This window comes from Lonchura striata, chromosome 1 (genome assembly GCF_050655825.1).
Source record: "Lonchura striata isolate lonStrDom1 chromosome 1, ASM5065582v1, whole genome shotgun sequence".
In the NCBI taxonomy this organism is placed as follows: Eukaryota; Metazoa; Chordata; class Aves; order Passeriformes; family Estrildidae; genus Lonchura; species Lonchura striata.
In genome coordinates this window covers 69,103,835-69,122,909 of record NC_140703.1, presented here as the reverse complement: position 1 = coordinate 69,122,909, position 19,075 = coordinate 69,103,835, and the positions used below count along the sequence as shown (strand labels likewise).

The following is a 19,075-nucleotide window of genomic DNA, read 5'->3' as shown; positions in this document are numbered from 1 at the left end:
TACAGAAGCATGTTCATCTGGCTAACAGATTACGTTGCACTTGGCCAGTAATGAATGCTCAGTTTGCTTTCCAATCTAAAGGGACCAAAATGATCATTTTAGCTCTCCCTTGATTTCCTATGATTTTAATTTTTTTTTTGTAGGAATGTCTCAGTTTTCCTAGTTTTTTATTTGCCCTCTGACATTTGAAGGAATGAAATCTATTCCAACATTTACAGTTGTTCACTTGAGCAGTTTCACAACCATTCTGGGACAACATTCTTGGCAAGTCTGCTTTAATCAGGAACCAGAGGGGAATTATTTTGTGGTGAGGCAAGACAACCTTATCCCTCAAAGCCAGGAGCACCATGGATCAGGAAAACTCACCTGTCCTTTACAATGCCTGCATGCAGACATTGTGGAAGCACTGGAATACTCACATGGGGCCTGCATTACCCTGTATCCTGTGCCTGACAGTGAGCACAAGCTGACTGAAAACCTTAAGACATGCTTCTTCCTTTCCACATACTTTTCTTGGTTTAATTCTTTTAACATTCTAAATCTGTAAAAGCTTAAAAGGGTCCTCCACCTGAAGGTTTAGTTGCAGAATACATGGTCCCAGATATCAGAGCTGACTGCTGCCCAGACAGGACAACCTGCACATCCTATCCTCATATGGGCAGCAGCACAACCTCAACTGCTCCCTTGCTCCAGCCCTGGCACGGAGCTGGACCTTACAGCAGCTTATCTTCAGTCCAGTAGGAAAGTATTTATTTGTTTGCTGTGGGGTTAGTGAGTTAAATGATAGATAGCCTTCGTGTCAGCCAGCAAGTGCTGGAGCTGCTATCTGGAGCAGGGCTAGGAGGAAGGGCACTTCACACTTGGGGCAGCAGTTACCCATTGCATCAGCCTGGTCTGAGATGGCAGATGCCAACTTCAGAGCAGCCTAAACTTATCCTCTCCCTCCAACAGCCTTTGGGAATTTCCCTGACTCATTTCAGATGCTGAACTAAAACAAAGCAAAACTAAAACCTCCAACAGAAAACTCCAGCTGTGTCTCCCCATTCCAGCATACATCTCAATGAGCAAGCCCTGCAGAGACAGTGCAAGGCCTTTTTATAAGCCAAACACTGGTGAGGAATCGTCTTTTGTGGAAAAATCTGCATTGCTCTCATACTATATTCCATAGAACTAACACAAGCTGACACAGTAGAGCATTAGACTGCAAGACAATGTAACAAACTGGGGTTTCCTGGAAGCAGACAGCAGCTGGGTCACAAACACGCAGGACTCTGGGTCATTTCTGCTGTGCTCATGACAAGCAGGAGAGGAAGACTGAAACAATTTTTGGAGTAGAAGAGCAGACAGACAAAGGGAGTAAATCTGATGGGAAAAAACCAGTTTGTTGGATTCAGCAACCAGATAAAGGTACAGACAATAAGGCAGGATAATTTGCTAGCATATGTCTTTCCTTTCTTGAAGCACAAAAGGCGAAAGTTTCATATTTCACCATTTTCTCCCAGGAAGCAAACATAGCTCTTCCTATCTGTTTTGTTAGCATATAAATATTTAATCAATAACCTGGACATTTCTGGATACTAGCTTAGGATAGAAACCCACACAGACATCCAGTCAGGACCATAAGTCATAATTCTGCCTCTAGAGTGTTTGTATTGCAATATTATAAATAAGTAGCTTCTAAAAATTGATAGCAGGTGTAGGCCTAAGTATTTGGTGAAAATATTTTTTATTTGCTTACCCAGTATTGTAGTATCTGATTATTTAAGAGGAAAATACTGTTACCAGATGTTCTTGATGTTATTAATGATCTGTGCTGACAGTACCCTGCAAGACTGGTGCTCTCTGGGCTACGTGGTTCACAGAAATCTCCCTCATCTTCCTACATTGGTGGCTGGTACCAGTTAATCAGCCTGTAGTGTCATTTTTGTCACCAATGACATATTATCAAATCAAACCCCATTCAAGAGGTTTCAATTCCAACCCAAACTATTCAGCTACTTCTCCTCTGACATGAACATCCACTGTGAAAACTTCCGTGTTTATAACAGTTCCAACACAGTGCACACACACCTCCTTGAATCCTGTTCCTGGAGGCATGGTCAGGTCAGGCAGAGGGCAACAGGTGACAAAGACCCCCTGACCGAACCCCATGTGGATGATATTCCACCAGTCTTGCAATGTCTAGATTGGAACAATTTAAGCCTCAGAATATGGAATCTTTTTCTGGCTCAGTTTGCTCATGGTGCAAGTTATTTTATTTCTATGTACCTCCATTTATTTGTTTAAAAACTACAGATTAATCCATTTTCCATTCTGGAATGAACAACTGTTGGCAAATGATAGAGAAGTTAAGATAGCACTTTCCTGCTGGAACCCATAATCCTTCCTTTTTATCTCAATCTTCCCAAAATATCTCTCATAAACAAACCAAAGAAACTTTGCCAAGTTACCAAAGTGTTCAAAAATTCATGAGACAAGCAAGAACACGATAACATACTTTGTCACACCAAATGAAAATTGAACACTTCAATATATGGAGTCTTACTACTCCAGTGACCTCTTGCTACTGTTTCTCCACTGAAAAGCAGAAATGCCACTTCATAATTTGGTGAAATACTGTTTTATTATTCATAGAGTTCTTTTCATAATTAGACCCTTAATGGAGCCAGCATTACTCTCCATGCTGAAAAGACAAGGAAAGTAGGACTGTGATGACTCACAGCAGATTGCCACAGCAACCAAAATGGGAATAAATTCCAGCTCTTAGGCATCCTACCCTGCTGCTTTCACTTCACCACACGTTTTAGATTTTGTAAGAAAAAATAAAATCATATGGCTTTAATAACAAAATACTGCCTTCTCTTTTCTTCATTCAGAATTCAAATAAACAAAATCCAAACAACCCTCAACCTTAACTCAATTAAAACCCAAGTAAATTGGAGGATACTAAATGCACCTTAAAATTATAACAAACAATATTATTTAGATATTTGGTCAAATATAATAAAAATGTATTTGGTCAAATATAATAAAAGAGTGAAACATTCACAAGGTGAGTGATTACCTGTTTTTTCATGTAGAATTTAAGACAGTCACTCATGACTGATAAAATGCAGTATCCAGACAGCCAGTGCAGGTTATGATGTTCTCCTCTATCACACCTTGACATAGCTCCATGTCTGATAGTGTTTCAGAAGAGTCTTGAGTCTCTTGGTGATTTTTATTTAGATCTTCAAAATTAATAATATCATCTAAAAATAAAGAAATTACAAACTGTAGCCAAAAACACCTGAAATTACCTTATATAGTCTGTAATTTCTGTTGTGTCAGGATAGATTATTTCTAGAACAAGCTTTTATTTTATCAGAATCCTCTTGAGTTTTGCCTCTTAAATGGCCTATAAAATAAATTAAATCTTTCTGCTTTGTCTCTCATAAGGGGTGGGGAGTGAGAGACAACACCCATGCATGTGTGTGTCTGTTCCCACTCTCACGCTGCTTCTCCAAAAGCAGCCTTTCTTCTAAAACAGAGGAACTTCTCTCCTATTTTGGACTGCAAATTCTACCAGCTTTCAGGGAATTACTGTTGTGTATTTTTAAACTTGTTACAGAACCTGTGAAATTTTAGTGCATTAGTATGGAAGTCATGGAAAAAGACAACAAACAACCTTATTCCATAACCTCCACCCTGCAGTAATTAATGCATGCAGAAGTCCAGAGCTTCACATGAACCCTGATATCTCTTACTGCCCAGGTGTGTAACCTCAGGTGCTGTTTGACAGTGACTGAACATGAACTGACTGAACTTCAGCCAGCTGAAGGCCAATGGCATCCTGGCCAATGGCACACTACCAGCAATAGTGTGGTCAGCAGGACCAGGGCAGTGATTGTCCCCCTGTACTCGGCACAGGTGAGGCCACACCTCAAGTTCTGGGTTCAGTTTTGGGTCCCTCACTATAAAAAGACTCTGGGGTGCTGGAGCATGTCCAGAGAAGGGCAATGGAGCTGGGGTAAGGGTCTGGAGCACAAATCTGAAGAGGAACAACTGAGGGAGCTGGGGGCGTTTAGCCTGGACAAAAGAAGACTCAAGGGGGGACCTTATTGCTCTCTACAACCGCCTGAAAGGAGGGTGTAGCCCAGTGGGGGCTGGTCTCTTTTCCCAGGTAACAAATGACAGGACAAGAGGAAATGGCCTCAAGTTGCACTGGGGAGGTTTAGATTGGATAGTAGGAAAATATTATTCACAAAGGGTGGCTGGGCATTGGAACAAGGTCCCCAAGAAATAGTGAAATCATACTCTCCCAAAGTATTCAAAAAGCAGGTAGATGTGGCACTGAGGGACAGGTTTGGGCAATGCTGGATTAATGGTTGGGTCAATGATCTTATAGGTCTTTTCCAACCTAAATAATTCCATGGTTCTGTTATTATGCTGCCAACTTTTAGTGATAATGAAGTTTAATTATCTTGAAATACTCAACCTTTCAAGTAAGTAAAGTCTCCAGAAAGATTATATCATGGTAAACACCATTTTGATCTAGAATGGATAAACTTAAGCTAATTACTGGAATATTTCAAAGTAGGGAACTTTATAAGGCAATTTTAGCACTTAGATGAGGAAAAATGAAGTGATGACAGCAACCATAGCTCTGTGGACCATGACATGATCAATGGCGGCATAAATTCATTTATCTCATCATCATGCTTTTGCACAAAGAGGAGTGTTATCACTCACTGGTAATGAAAAACCCTTTGATAAGAATAATTTTATACAGTTCTTTGTATCACAGAATAGACTTACTAGTCAAGCCATCTTCATTCTGCAATCCGTTTGTTTTCTGTCTTTCCTAAAATAGATAACAATAGTCCAGCAAAAAGAAAGTATGTGACAAGAGATGTCATTTTGGGCAAGAACAAAGTCCATGCTCTATTTTTCTAATTACTAGTTCATTGTAATTAGGACTTTCCTGATTTCCACTACCGGACAAGGAAAAAAAAAAGTAATTTGTAAGTTAACATTTTCCAGTTAGACAAAGAGAATTAATCTGCCCACAGTCACGCAGAATAACTTCTCTGCTGCAGCTCTAGCAGAGGTGATGGAGGATGAGATCTGCTCAGATGATGAGAGAAAACTATAAGACAGAAAACATCTGAATGATGGTAGCTTGTACTTACTGAACATAGTTCAGGTCAAGACACAGGTATCAAAGTTTTTTCACCCTTTTTTAACCAGTAGTTGCTCACACTTCTGAAGCTGATCTTTTAAAACCTGAATCCTACCATGCCAATGAGCTGGTTTTAGAAATACTCAGAGGAGGACAAAATACATCTGTCTCCTAATTGTGGATATTAAAGCAAATTTACAAACAAAGAAGTGAAGAATTCTCCTTTGCACCTGAAATATTGGAAAGCCTTCCAAAATCCCCTAAAATTCATACCTCCACAGAGGTCTTCCACAGTGAATAGATCATCTTTGAAACTTTCCAGTCAAGGGGAACTATATAATCATCTGGCAACAAGGATTCTGCAGAAGAAAATATTTTTGCAGTTGAGTGTTCAGATCTCTCCACAGCCAAAATATATCACTGAATTATGATTTTTGCACGTTACTTATATATTTTTTTAAAGCAGTTATTTAAATGAGCCAGCAGTAAAATCAGAATTTAGAATTTCTGAACTCTATGGCCAGTGCACAATAGGGGAAAGAGGGGGAAGGAGATTTGGGTTTCGTTTCTTTATTTAGACAAAGACTTTCCTAACAGACTTTCATTTCCCACACATACTCCCATAAAAATAGGCACACACAAGAAGAAGAAAGTTTTCAGCCATTAAATTAAAATAAATTGAACTTAATTAACAACCTTTAAAATGTAAAATGCTTGATTATAAGAATTTGTGCACTAGAGAAGGTGTTTCCTAAAATGTTTTAACTGTCACACTGTTTAAGAAGCTGAAAAGACGTTCTTTATAGGAAAATTGTATGAAATATAGTCTGGTCTTATATAAGAATCATACAAGCAAGACATGTAATTAAGTCTTCTATTTATAAATAAAGACATTTATTTACCAAAAATTTCCCCTCCAAAATAATTTCAATAAAGACTGCAATTCCAAGTGTTGTAAACTAATACCACTCAAATGTGTGCATCAATAAATAGTTGCCTGTCAATGTACTGTATACCACAAAAAAAAAAAAAGCAGGATAACTTTTGGAATCGTAGGACAATAATAACAAAGGAGAATGTAGTCAGTTACACACAATTCTGGTGGGAAAACCCCAGCAGTCAGCAATCACAAGCTGGCAGAGCTTCAGAGAGATATAGGGGTGGATTTGTCTTCCTTGAAGGTTATTTCCAAAGGAAACTCACTTAAACTCCAGAAAATATCACCTGTTACTGACTCAGAGAAGGACATTTAGTTCACTAACCTATTGAGTGTTTCTGAATGCCTTGTTTTTCTTTCTTGAAAGATGCCTGTTTTCAAGTCATGGCCAACTCCCTCTAAGATTATGAAATTTAAGACCACAAATATGAAGATTAACCAAGTTTGGAGAAGAAACATGTTTTATATGTAACAGCTGAGGACATCAGCAGTACTTCCTTGCTTAATTTCAGCTCTATATGGCAAGTTCTTCGGTGTGTGGTGCCAGAATTAGTTAAGGCAGTCCTTTAGGTCCCCCTTTAGGGACCTAAAGCCAAGTAATGCTTCCTATGATTTGCATCACTGTTCTGGTAGGTGGCATTGCTATTGACTTTTAAAAACAACAAAGAATCCTGAGATCAGTTTGAGCAGATAAAATGACACAGGCTGCTCCTCAGCTGTCAGATTAAAATTTTCATATGAAAATTCATGCTTAACTTTAAATTCTGCTGGAAAAGATAAATGTAAAGGTATACTGAAAAGCTGGCCGGTGTTTTTTAATCCTATTTGTTGGTTAAATGAAAGTTACAGTTTATCCACTAAATTTGGACCCAAGAAGCTGAAAAACACTATGCACACAGAATATGGCTCTTTCAGCAGATGTTCTAGGGTGACTTTCAAACAAAACTGTTGTTTTCACTGGTTACAGCTCTGTGGGATTACATTAGCCTGCAGTATACTGGGAAATGATGGCTGGCATACTCAATTCCTTTGAGGACTGTTCATCTTTTACCTGCTAACTTAAAAGTATTAAACTGAGAGTATAAAAATAAGGCATCTGGAGCTCTGGAAGGCAAATATACAACACTGAGACACTTATTAATCAAGCACACTCAAAAAGAAGACATTCACTATCAGAAGACATCTTGTAAGCCTGATACTCAATCTCAAACTAAATTAGATTTTGGGGAGGTTTTTCAACAGCATCTAAGCCACATAAGAATGTATGAAAACTCTATTAAGATAAAAAAGAATGTTACTATCTGGAATATAAAACCAAACAGCCAAACATGTGCACACATTTTGTTCCACATTTTCATTTAGTTCCATAATCATCTCAGTAAAATCTTACTGAGTAGGATGTATTAAAGCATCATTTAGTTCTGTAATCAACATAGGAAAGTCTTACTAAGATATAGTGAGAATTAAGCAAGCATTTCACATTTGGATTTAAAGTTAGTCAATTTTTGTTACGAAAAAGACTGTAAATACAAGGACAAACCAAAAGACCCTTTGACAGAGAGTGACGATTTTAGGTACAAACTAAAAACTATCACCAAACTAGCAGTGATTTGTTTCAACAGCATTAATATTTAACTAAGAACTACAATAAAAATTAGTTTTTAACCCTAGTATTTTCATTTGTTTTTTTGGTTTGGAGGGAGTATTTTGTTTTTTGTTTCTGGTTTTGAGGGGATTGTGGTTTTTTTTTTATTTTACATAGGAGTAGTAAGAAAAGCATTATACCCAGTGGAAGACCTGGAGAACCAAAGAGCTGCACAAGCTGAAAAGCAAATCCTAATGATAAGGGAAGTCCCAGAAAACTGCATTTCACATCTGCATCTTGATAATCTTCAAGTTGTGATGTCTTTGCTGGCTCAGAGTCATCTGCTTCATTTGCATTTTCACAGTAGCTTGCCAATGTAGTAGAATCTTCTAGATATTCAGAAACAACTTTAACAGAAGACAAATTATCTGGTTGGCCATTTGTAACCTCTGAAGAAACATGTTCACCCTCATCCTCTTTTTTATTAACTACCTGTTGTGGCTGAAGAGCTTGCTCCTCCTTTGTTTTGAAATCTATCCAAACCCTGCAGGTGTATTTTGATATAGGAGAACATTGTCCTGAATGAATGTAAGAAATATTATGTAACAGAGCATCTGCATCTGGAATGGGTGAGGAATATTCCTGCAATGCATGGTCCTGTTCATGTGCTTCTCCACAGTTCTTGCTTAGAAAGTATTTTTGCCTCACTTCTAAAACACCATTTTGTGGAATATCTTCTCTTATCGGGATGTTCTTCCCTTCCTCTGTATGAGCAAAGATCTGTCTTGGTAGGTTAAACTTTGGTGCCAAGTTAACAATTCTCCTGCATCTCTTTTTCTTCAGTGTAATTGGTGTGGCATCATTTATTGGCACATCTACTTCCCTTGAACCCTGCATGAAGGCAGCCCTGGCTTCCACTAGGGAATCAAAGTGCACTTCATCTGTTGGAGATGCAGACAGACCATTGCTTATTACATTGCCAACTTCTTCAGTTTCTGTTTCATGGTGGTTTTCCTTTACCAATCCCTCAGTTGACTGATAGCAGTTTAGCTCTGCTGAACTGTTTGTGTGAGTCTGTTCAGGTTTCCTCACATTTTGAGATCTTTGTTCACTTACACATTTATTCTCAGAGCAAGGAGAGAGAGAAACTTGAGTATTGAAGCCCATCTGCAACTCCTCAGTAGATAAATTAATTGAAAAAAAAGCCCAGGCATTTGAGCTAGTTTCTTCTGCTTTTAATGGACATTTGCCCTCTGTGTTATCAGGCATATTATCAAGTACAGTTGAATTGCAACACTGAGAAGTTTCTTTTTCTTCACTGTTTAAACTTACCAGCTTGGCTTCCAAGTCAGGTTCACAAGTAATTTGACATGAACCCAGTTTGTTTTCTGTGGTTAACAATGACATATCATAGTCTTCAGAAATGCCTTCTGTTTCCTGGATGGAATTTTTATCATTGCTTATTGCTAGGAAACTGCAGAGATTGTCTTTGTGCCTTTGCTTTGCTCCCTCATCATCGAATGCATTTTTGGTTAGGTTTTCAGTACAAAAAGGTTTCATATCTCTTAAAAGCAAACTGTCACTTTCTACAGGCAATCCATTTTTCCATGCACTATTTGACATCACTGAGACCTCAGGCACAGTGACTAGAAAACTCTCTCTTGAAACTCCTGCAGCTTCTTTTAGGCTTTCATAACTACACTTAGGCTGCCCTTCACAAACTGTTACTGGATCCTCTGGGCCTTTGCTGAATGTACACAATGATTTTTTGTTTTCTTCTTCCAAGTCGTCCTCTTCACTTTCTGATCCATCATGGTCATCTGGAATTGGATGATTAGTTACTCCACATAACATTCTCTTCCTAATTTCTGCATGATTACTTTTCATTGTTTTGCTTCTTTTTCTCTTTTTCTTTTGCTTTGCTTTTATTAACAGGTGTCCAGGGTTCTTGCTTAAAATTGTCTCCCTATGTGAAAACAAAGAAGATCAAATGTAAAACCCCAAACAAATAGAAAAACCAAGACCCCACTAAGTTAGAGCAATAATGTATTCATGATGATGAAGCTGAAGAATAGGTACTTTATGTTACTATGATGATCAAACACAGACTATTTGCATTTTTCAATTGATAATATCTCAGATAACACCTTCTATGGGTTAAACAAATGCTTAATCAATACAATTTAGGACAATCCTGAACATTTAAATCCATTTAAGTAAAGCCAGCTGCCATCTCAATAACTTTGCTTTACAAAAAGTATCACAAGCCATCATTAGACCAAATGTGTTTCTGGAAATACAATGCCTTTCCAGCATGATGTTTGAATAATAGATCCTGAAAAGCTGGTGCTATTCTGAAATTTCAGTAAATGCCATGCAGAGCTGAAAGGTACAAAGTAAAGGACAATGTCATCCATTAAGATCAAATACTCAATTTCAAAACATACTAACCAAAATCCAAATAATGCAAAGTTACAGTGACTACAGCAACTCTGATATTTACTGTTCAGTATATTAAGTGTTGAATCATACATATTTGGAAGAAATATTTCATACTTTATTATCAACAAAATAATATATTGTGGAAAAATTAAGATGCTGTAGGAAAAATGACATTTACAGTTAATTTTGTAGCTCTTTTCAGAATGTCTTATTTATTTTGTCTGAATTTCTCATCAAATTTAAAAGAAAGCAGCCCTGATTTCTCTGAAATCTTGACTTTGGCCCTTCAGCCAGCTAACCCTGAAATGAAAAGTTGTAAGAAAAACCCAGTCTAGGATTCCATCCAGGAACCTAACATCCCCCTTTTCAGTTCTTCAGAGAGATGAGGTTTTCAGAGCTAAGTTTGATTGATAAATCTTTGTACCAAAGACCTGTTCCTTTTCTGTAATTCTTCACTTTTCTGAAAGCCTTTGTTTGGGATGGTACTTCATATAACACACTAAGGCAAAGCAGAAGCTAGAATTATAGGGTAAAATTAGTTGATTTTGGGGAATATATGTGTAAAATTACCTGCTTTATTAAGTGCTGTATTCTGAAATCTTGAGAGAAACAATATAAAACAAACCATAAAAGGGTGACTGCCAGTGTAGAGGGAAAGTTGATCACTAGGAGGCAGCCTAGGACCTAATGGGAATCCTACGGGAATCTATCCTTACTCTGTTCATTCTTAAATTTATTCACTGTTAGTCTCTTATAAGTTTTTCCTTAATTTGAACTCTACAAAGCAAACCCTCCTAATTCTCTGAGTGCAAAGGACAGCAACAACCTTCTCAGCATAGCAATGAAGTTTGTTGACTGTAACAGGATTCAAAAGTCCTGATGCCTTTATATTGCTGCAAGGGGCACTACAGATCTCCATAGCAATCTTGTCGGAAAGCACACAAAATTTATTTCCCTATAATAGTATCCAATCCTACTAAGAAATGTGATTTTCTTCAACTGTTGGCATTTAAGTCCAAATGGTGCTTTTCTTCAAGTAATGAAAACTGACTTCTCCTTTTCCAGATCTGTGTATTTTTGATACAGTACCCTGTGGTTTACATGGGAATGTCCAAACCATGTTGAATTCTGTTCACAATACACTCCATAGTCAACAACATGCCTCCTCCTATCTCTCCAGAAAAAGAGACATAGGACACCAAAGTTTTAGGATTGAATAGATCTTATTTGTCTATTGAAACAAATTATATCAAAGTGAAGTAGCTGAAATAGTAGCTGGAGAGATTACTTTCTTACATATACCCCCATATGCAGAAATCATATACTAATCCGTGATTATCTTAAATCTTGACATTAACTTTCTTCTTTGGTGAAGAAAATTCATAACTTGAAAGTGATTTTAGAAAAGGAAATTCTCTGGAGTTTTCAGATTCATAAACCACTTACCAGTGAAATAGAAAATAATGTTCCAATTTTAACTGTTTTTAATGCAGTAGGGAATAAAACATCAGACCTGTGCACCAATTCCAAGAATTTATTGTTATACCTAAAAGTCCTTGTGCTGCCAGAACAACTACATAAATGACAACTAAATTACCCATGTCATCACTGGCACAGAAAAGCGATTAACTTCTCCAACCTTGATATTATTGTAGCTAAACTTTGCCTATCACTTACTTCTCCCAGGTGTGAATTTGTACTTGTGCTGCTGGAAATGAACTTCCCTAATACTGGTGCAAGCGTATTTCTGATGTCTATCCCCTGACACATCTGACAACATTTACAGGACAATGCTGACAGAAACTTTCTTAGGCTGGGATGTTGCATCAAAGGGTATTGCAAAAATGAGGGGAAAAGTTTTAAAAGGTCTGCACACTTAGTCTCCTTACTATTAATTCTGAATCAGGAAGGAAAATCACACTGGATAGGATTCACTTTAGAATGCAAGAACAGAAAAAACCACATCCACCAAATAATGGGAAAAGAATCCCCTGGATGATCCAGAAAAAGTAACAGCTATTACTGCATTGAAATAGTTGCATGTCAAAGTAATAACAAATGTAAATATTGATCCAGGATGATGATTTAGCATATGTGGATATGACCATGAATAGTGGCATTCAACATTTAATCATAAATACAACAATGTAATTTCCGTGCTTTGGAAATATGGCGGTTTTATAACAGTTCAAGGAAATTAGTTTTCTAAATATTTGAATTTCCTAAAGAAAGGACTAAAGCAATAAGAAAAGTTATGAACTACTAAGTGTAGAATAATAAAATTTATTATACTTCATAGTTCCAGGTAACTTTTGTTTTTCAATTGATTCTAAGAAAATACTACTCAAAGGAAACATTCTAATGCACTGTGATGGCATAGCTAAAATTTCCTGCTTGGGGTATAACCTCGTATAATGTTAAAGTTTTTGCATTAAATTAAGCAAATTATCTACTAGTTTTCATAAGATTAACTTTGTTCCTCCTCTTTTAGCCCCCTACATGCCTTTTGGGACAAGTTTCTCCTACTGCAAAATCATACGGCACACAACCACTGAGAAAATGCAAGAACCATGGAGACAGACTACTCTTCTTTACAGACATTTGCTAGTGAGCTGTTATTAAAAGCTTACAACATATGCAAAAGGGAAAAGAAAAAAGGTGCTATTTCAGCTGGTATTTAAATTTTGCTACATATTATGCATTTAGAAACCTGGTTGGTAATAAAAAGACCTGAAAAAATATAATGGTATCTTCATTGAAATAGGAATTCCCTCCTGTAACACTTTTAACTTTCTCAGCCTACTGTTTAGACAATACCAAAAGCTTTTTGCCATAACTTTGTTATAAGGTTGTACCCTTCTCCTCAAAGCAGCACTGACCAGCTTGATGGAGAGTTTGTGCTCAGACACTTTCAACTGGAGAAACAAATGCGCTTTCACTGAAGTAGAACACACTAATTAATCTGAAGCAATTAGTCCCATTTTGCTGAAAAATGGCAAAACCAAGAGACTGACTTATTTGCAGTTGTATAGACTTTGCCTCCAGCATGCATCTAAGCTGCTGTCTGCTTGATATAGAAAAATGCCTGCAGTCATTGCTGTAATGAATCATAGAGTCATTTAGATTGGAAAAATGATCTGAGATCATTTAGTCCAACCATTAACTCAGCACTGCCAAGTCCATCACTAAAACATGTCCCAAGGTACCACATTTACATGTCTATTAAATACCCCTAGGGATGGTGACCACCATTTCTCTGGGTAGCCTATTCCAGTGCTTGACAACCAGTAAAGAAATGTTTCCTAATCATCAGGCAAGATAAAGATAAATTTAAAATCCAATTCTGAATTACATTTAGCAATGAGGTACATGGTCTTTCAGAAATGTATGCCATCATTAATCTCCAAAGTCTCTGGACTGTGTTTTCAACATAAAAATTACAGCAGAGCAGCTTGCCTAAGATGGCACTTACTGGGATACACTTCACTTTCCCCATCTGATAAGTCCAAGTACATTCTTGAATTCCTTATGACCTAATTTCACTTCAGAAACAACTAAAAATTGAAGTTATAATCCTGGAATAAAAAAAAAAAAAAAAGCCAAGGTACCAGCCTTTTTGTTACATAACTTGCCTTTAGCACTGAAATGAGTGATAAAGATCTAGTTCTGCAAAACCAAATGGAAAATTGGTTTATATTATCAGGTGATCAAGCACCTGGAAAAAACCACAAAACTTGCCAGCATTACTGAGTTTCCTGAAAGCTGAAATTCCATTAGACAGCTGAGTAAGAAACAGTCTTTGTCACCCTTTCCTTCTTTGCTCCAGATGATGTCTTTGCACTTCCACTACGGTCTTTGGCTGGCTCTACCACTCTCCTTGTGGGTGAATTCACCTGAATTCACCTTGACCCTGCATCAAAAGAAAATAAATACATACTTTGTTGCTATCCTCATTTAACTCTCCAAAGCAAGAAGCAAAAAAGTGTCTAGCTAAGACAAAGAAGTGGTTGGTGGGAACATGTGAACACCTTCAGCAGCAACATGTCAGGTTGACTCACAGCAAGGAAATTCACCACAAATGATTTGTAAGAAATGTTTACACATTAGTGTTGCAAATTCATTCTCTTTGCGTCAAATCAGTAAAGAGCCTACTAACTGAATTAAATCTGAAGTAACTCAGTATTTATTATTCTTTTGTCTCTCAACAGCATTGCCACTGGTGGTGAGATTTAAGTACCTTTATAAAATAAACTAATCTATCACAATGCTCAAAGAGCTGGTCCAATCTTTATACAGGAGTGATGTCTGTACAGTTCTGTGAAATGTATAATCAGTCAGACTGCTGCCCTGTTACAGTCCAGACACAAAAGACCTTGATCTAGAGAGCACACAGAGAATAGCATACAACTTCTCTGATTAAGGCATGCCTTTAGAAGCTGTTCATTTAATCATATACATGGCAAAGTGCAAACACTTTGCTTTCTAAAGTTAAAAACCCAAACAACCCACCCTCCAAAATCCCCATATTCCTGAGGTAACAGTAATTCAGTTTCAAATGACGGTCCAGTCACTCCATAGAAATTTCAGGTGGGATGACTTTACAGATCTTTGTCCTGCCTGGTTCACAAAAGTCATGAATATCTTATGATTTAAAATGTCCTAATTTGGATCCTTAGTCATACACCATGTTGATCAAGATTAAAGAAACCAATCATGAATATACTGTTCAAAACATATGTTTATGTGTACTGAATATACTTGTGCCTACTATGAAACATCTACTTTCTGAACAAGTGAAAAACAAGCTGTTTCAACATCTTCTAGATGCCATAAATATCTCACCTGACACCATCTGAAACTGAGAAAAGAAACAAAACAACTCCCCCAGAAATAGATGAACTGATGGATGCCAGCAGATAGAGAAGAGGTGCCAATTTTTTCTTTGACTGAATTTTTCTGCACTATTAAGTATGACTTGGTGTATTTAGTCCTTTGAAGAGAACATGACAGGCACCAATGCCAATGTTATGCACTGCAAATACAGTACCAGTCATCTTGTCACAAACTCTTAAAGTTACTATTCAAATAAATAAATATTTTAACCAGAAAATAAAAAGACCCACACACCATGATACATCATCCTAGCACCTGAACACAGATGACAGACATCATAACAGGATGTAAAGATAAGCAAGTACAACAAAAGGGTTTTAAAAGTAAAAATGAGATTTAAAGGGGGAAGTGTTGACCTTTTTTACCAATGCACATTCACACCTAAAACAAATTTAAAATGACATTTGAGATGAGACACAAGCAGAATCAAGTTGAAGAAAATTATGGGTGAGAGACTAAGGAAGCAATAGGGGCATAATGAGAGCAGACTTAAATATTTGGCAATAAGAGATAAGTAATAAACTATTCCCTTTTAGGAACTTTCAATGAAAGATGACAAATTCTAGCTGTATTTAAAATAACTTTAATTAGCAAAATTATAGCAAAGACCTAACTACCCACCAAAGCACAGACTGTAACTCTGGAACAAAAGCATGAGTTTTACAAACAAGAAGATACTGCAAACTTAAGGAGGAAAAAAGTATAAAGACAAATATACTGTGACACAAAACACTGCTTTTAACAGAACAAGAAAAAATTAAAAAGGATAGCTTAGGGGGTGGGGTATTATATGCTCAACTTCTAAATCAAGCAAGGGTTTGGACTGGAGACATTTAAGAAATTAGAGAATACGGTGTAGCTCTCTGCACAAGTTTATAATGAAGGAAAGAAAGGGAAGGAGACGGATCTAAAGTTATGAAGACAACTGCACTAACACACAGGATTCAGATGAGAAAAAAGCAGTTCAAGAATAAACAAAAAGCGGGTGGGGGGGAGTTACAATAGGAAACCAGTAAAGAAAAATTTCAGCAAGTATTAGGTAACCAGCCTCTAACCTATTAAAATTCAAATACTGGTAACTGTGGACAATGTTGCTATTCAGAACATCTGTTCCACTTGTTGCACTCATTCTGTGCATCTCAAATGCTCCATGAAATACTGAGAACTACAGAACATTCAGATAAAATGCACATTCTGTGGATGTTATTACACCTTTTTCAACAAATCTCCATACTTTGTCATGCTAGCATCCAAATTTTACTTACTATTTCTGCATACTACATTTTGGTATTCACTCATTTCCTTTTCCAAACATCTTTCACCAAAGGGCTAGAGATATACAAAAGACATGATGAATTACCCCCTTATAGATTATTATTTTTTACAAAACAGCCCTATATTATTCCTAGTGTTTTGAGGATTAATAGATGCAGAAAACTGTCTTTCAATTCTTCAACTTAGTGAGCATCAATAGAAATTTGTTTTTGGACAGAAAATAAAAAATTATTTAGATAAGTACTAATATATGCTATTATTTTCTAGTTCTGGAAAGACAATATAGCTAAGAAATGGACACTGAGGGAGAGAAAAGGGAAGAAACTAAAGGTGCTGTCAGGAACCTGTGAGCAACTCTGCCAACACGGCTATGAAACAACGTAACCAGAATAAAGGGTACAGTTTTGCTGCTAGTTAAGGGCAGAAACTTAGCATCCACCTGAGAATAAGAAGAGCATCACAGCCAGCATCCAACACCCTGAGACCAGACAGCACTTCCATTAGTGATTTAAAACTCTGCTCTGATAAGTAAGGGTATATCTTGTGATATCCTGGACACTGCTCTCACTCCATTACTTACAACAGAATAACTTGTGTCAGAAAGGGCCTCTGGAGACCATATGGTACAACCTCTGCTCAAAGCAATATGACCTCATTGCTCAGTGCCTTGCCCATGTAAGTTTTGAATATTACCAGAATTATATTGCTCAAGTCACTATCCAATGCAAATTTCCCATGTTGTAACCTCCACCTGCTGCTTCTCATCTAAGAGGACCTACATCTAGGATCAAGAAAGGCACCTAAGTATTAATTATTAGAATCAAGAACTCAGTTTAGACTGCAGGAACAAAACAGTAACAGAATGAAACACAATGCTCTGCCATCCACATATTACATACAAAATTCAATTTATAATCATATATAATGAATTTTTGCTGCACTGCCATAAGCAATTTCCATAAAGTGAAGAATAATACTAAATATTCACTGAGTATTTAGCACATGCAGCAAATGGCTGCAAAGAGCCACAAATGCAGCTCAGATATACAGACCTGACCTGCTCCAAGCAGACCATTCCATGTCTGTACTTTTGTTGTCAAAGTCCCTGTAAATCACTGTATCCATCTTACAGGGTATCAGGAAAAATGCTAAATGGGGGAAAGTAATAAAGTCCATCCACTCCCAATCCAGGTTCATGAGCCTACAGAAACTGGTTAAGAGCAAGATGTGGGATAAATTGTTCAGTAATTTCTCATAGACTATTATACCCTATAATATAGGCTACCCAGACCTAGGATTAATAAATAAAGAAAAAAATTATTTAAAGTATCATGAATAATGCAACAGTACACAGGATTATGGGCCTATGACTAAGACTGATTTGTTCATGATACAATACATCCCTCAGAAATAAGCAAATGTTTACTCAGAAAGCTAAAGCAGCACTTCTTAGTAGTCTGTTAGCAATTTAGAAAGAGGTTAAACATGACAAAGAGAATTCAGCCTTTTAAAAATCAGTTGTTTAGATTGGATTAACAAAACAAAAAATTTATCATCACTAAAAAGACACCAAGTACAACTGATTTTTTTTTGTTGTTGTTTTTGCTTTTCATGGCTATATTCTGGCTTGGCACAACATGATATTCTTACAAGAATGCTATAAATCATTAAGGTACACATGACACAGTCAAGGACTGCCTGCCTACCAGAGAAATGACGTGGCAGCACTATCAGCTAAAAGGAAACAGCAAAGACCAATTCCAGACAAAATACTTCAATGCTTTTATTACCCTTGATCTAGAATTACACTGACAGCATACCTCAAACAAAAACCACCATCTGCAGCTTCTCCATTACTACAGTAATAAATTAAGACAAACTTGAGATGATCAGACATTGACAAACTGTTACTTACTTTTTTTTTTCCGAAATAAGACCAATTATGTTTTCACACATTTTTTTGTGAACTCAAAATAAGCAGATTTGAAGCTAATTTCAACCAATTAGCCTATAAAAAGAAAAAAAACCACAACAAATTTATTGATGCACAAGATTTTCACCTAGGATATTAACAGAGCTTTATTCCCTGCTCTTGCTTTCCTTTTAAAAGGATGAGAACATTAAAATGAGATAAGCATCAATCTAGAAACACTGAAGAGAAATACTTCTACATCTGATGAAACATACGACCACTCAAAATGAGGGCTTACTTTCAATTTCAACACTGTCTTTCTAATGCTTTTTACAGGGAATTGTAGTACATGCATCTGTTCTTTTGAAGTCTCAACATACACCTAGTCACCTCATCTCCATGATGTATCAGCACTGAGCAAAAACATTTCCTCCAGAAAATATGACTGCTAGGAGAAAGAAGCAGTTAAAACTACATGTCACACATGAATGTAAGAATTCTTCTAATTCACTAAGAATGAAACTTACTGTTCAGCTAAAAGAAGAAAATACCAACAGTCTAAATTACAACAGGAAAAATATACAAAACAATTAAATATAAATATTATGGATTCTATCCCAGCTAGAGAAAGTCTTGTTTTCAGTGATCTATTAGCAGAGAAGCAACCATCTCTGCAAAATGTTTCAAGAGACAGATGACAGACAAAATCTTAGCCTTCTTCTTAAACACAAAAAGCTTAAAAAATTATACCTCATGGCAAACTAGATTAAAATTAACCTCAAGAGGGTATGGCAACAAGAACAGAATACAGGATTCCTAACAGGAGATAATTTAACATCACATCTTAAAAAATTAGCAGTGTTACACCAG

At 36.7% G+C, this 19,075-nt stretch overlaps 1 protein-coding gene across 23 annotated transcripts in view; it reads right to left on the bottom strand.

The window, feature by feature from the left end:
- Positions 1 to 19,075, bottom strand: part of N4BP2L2 (NEDD4 binding protein 2 like 2) — a 40,830-nt gene that overhangs the window by 2,976 nt on the left and 18,779 nt on the right. For 19 of the 23 annotated variants that reach the window (XM_085579627.1, XM_085579561.1, XM_085579620.1 and 16 more), the window contains 4 exons: positions 7,884 to 9,649; positions 5,435 to 5,520; positions 4,798 to 4,843; positions 3,065 to 3,251 (listed from right to left, as the gene is read on the bottom strand). In XM_085579627.1, coding sequence (XP_085435753.1) covers positions 3,097 to 3,251; positions 4,798 to 4,843; positions 5,435 to 5,520; positions 7,884 to 9,649 — 2,053 coding nt within the window. In that variant the 3' untranslated portion in view covers positions 3,065 to 3,096. Of the gene's footprint in view, positions 1 to 3,064; positions 3,252 to 4,797; positions 4,844 to 5,434; positions 5,521 to 7,883; positions 9,650 to 18,208; positions 18,302 to 19,075 lie in introns of those variants that run through there. The other 4 variants (XM_085579661.1, XM_085579656.1, XM_085579652.1 and 1 more) reach the window with 3 other exon arrangements.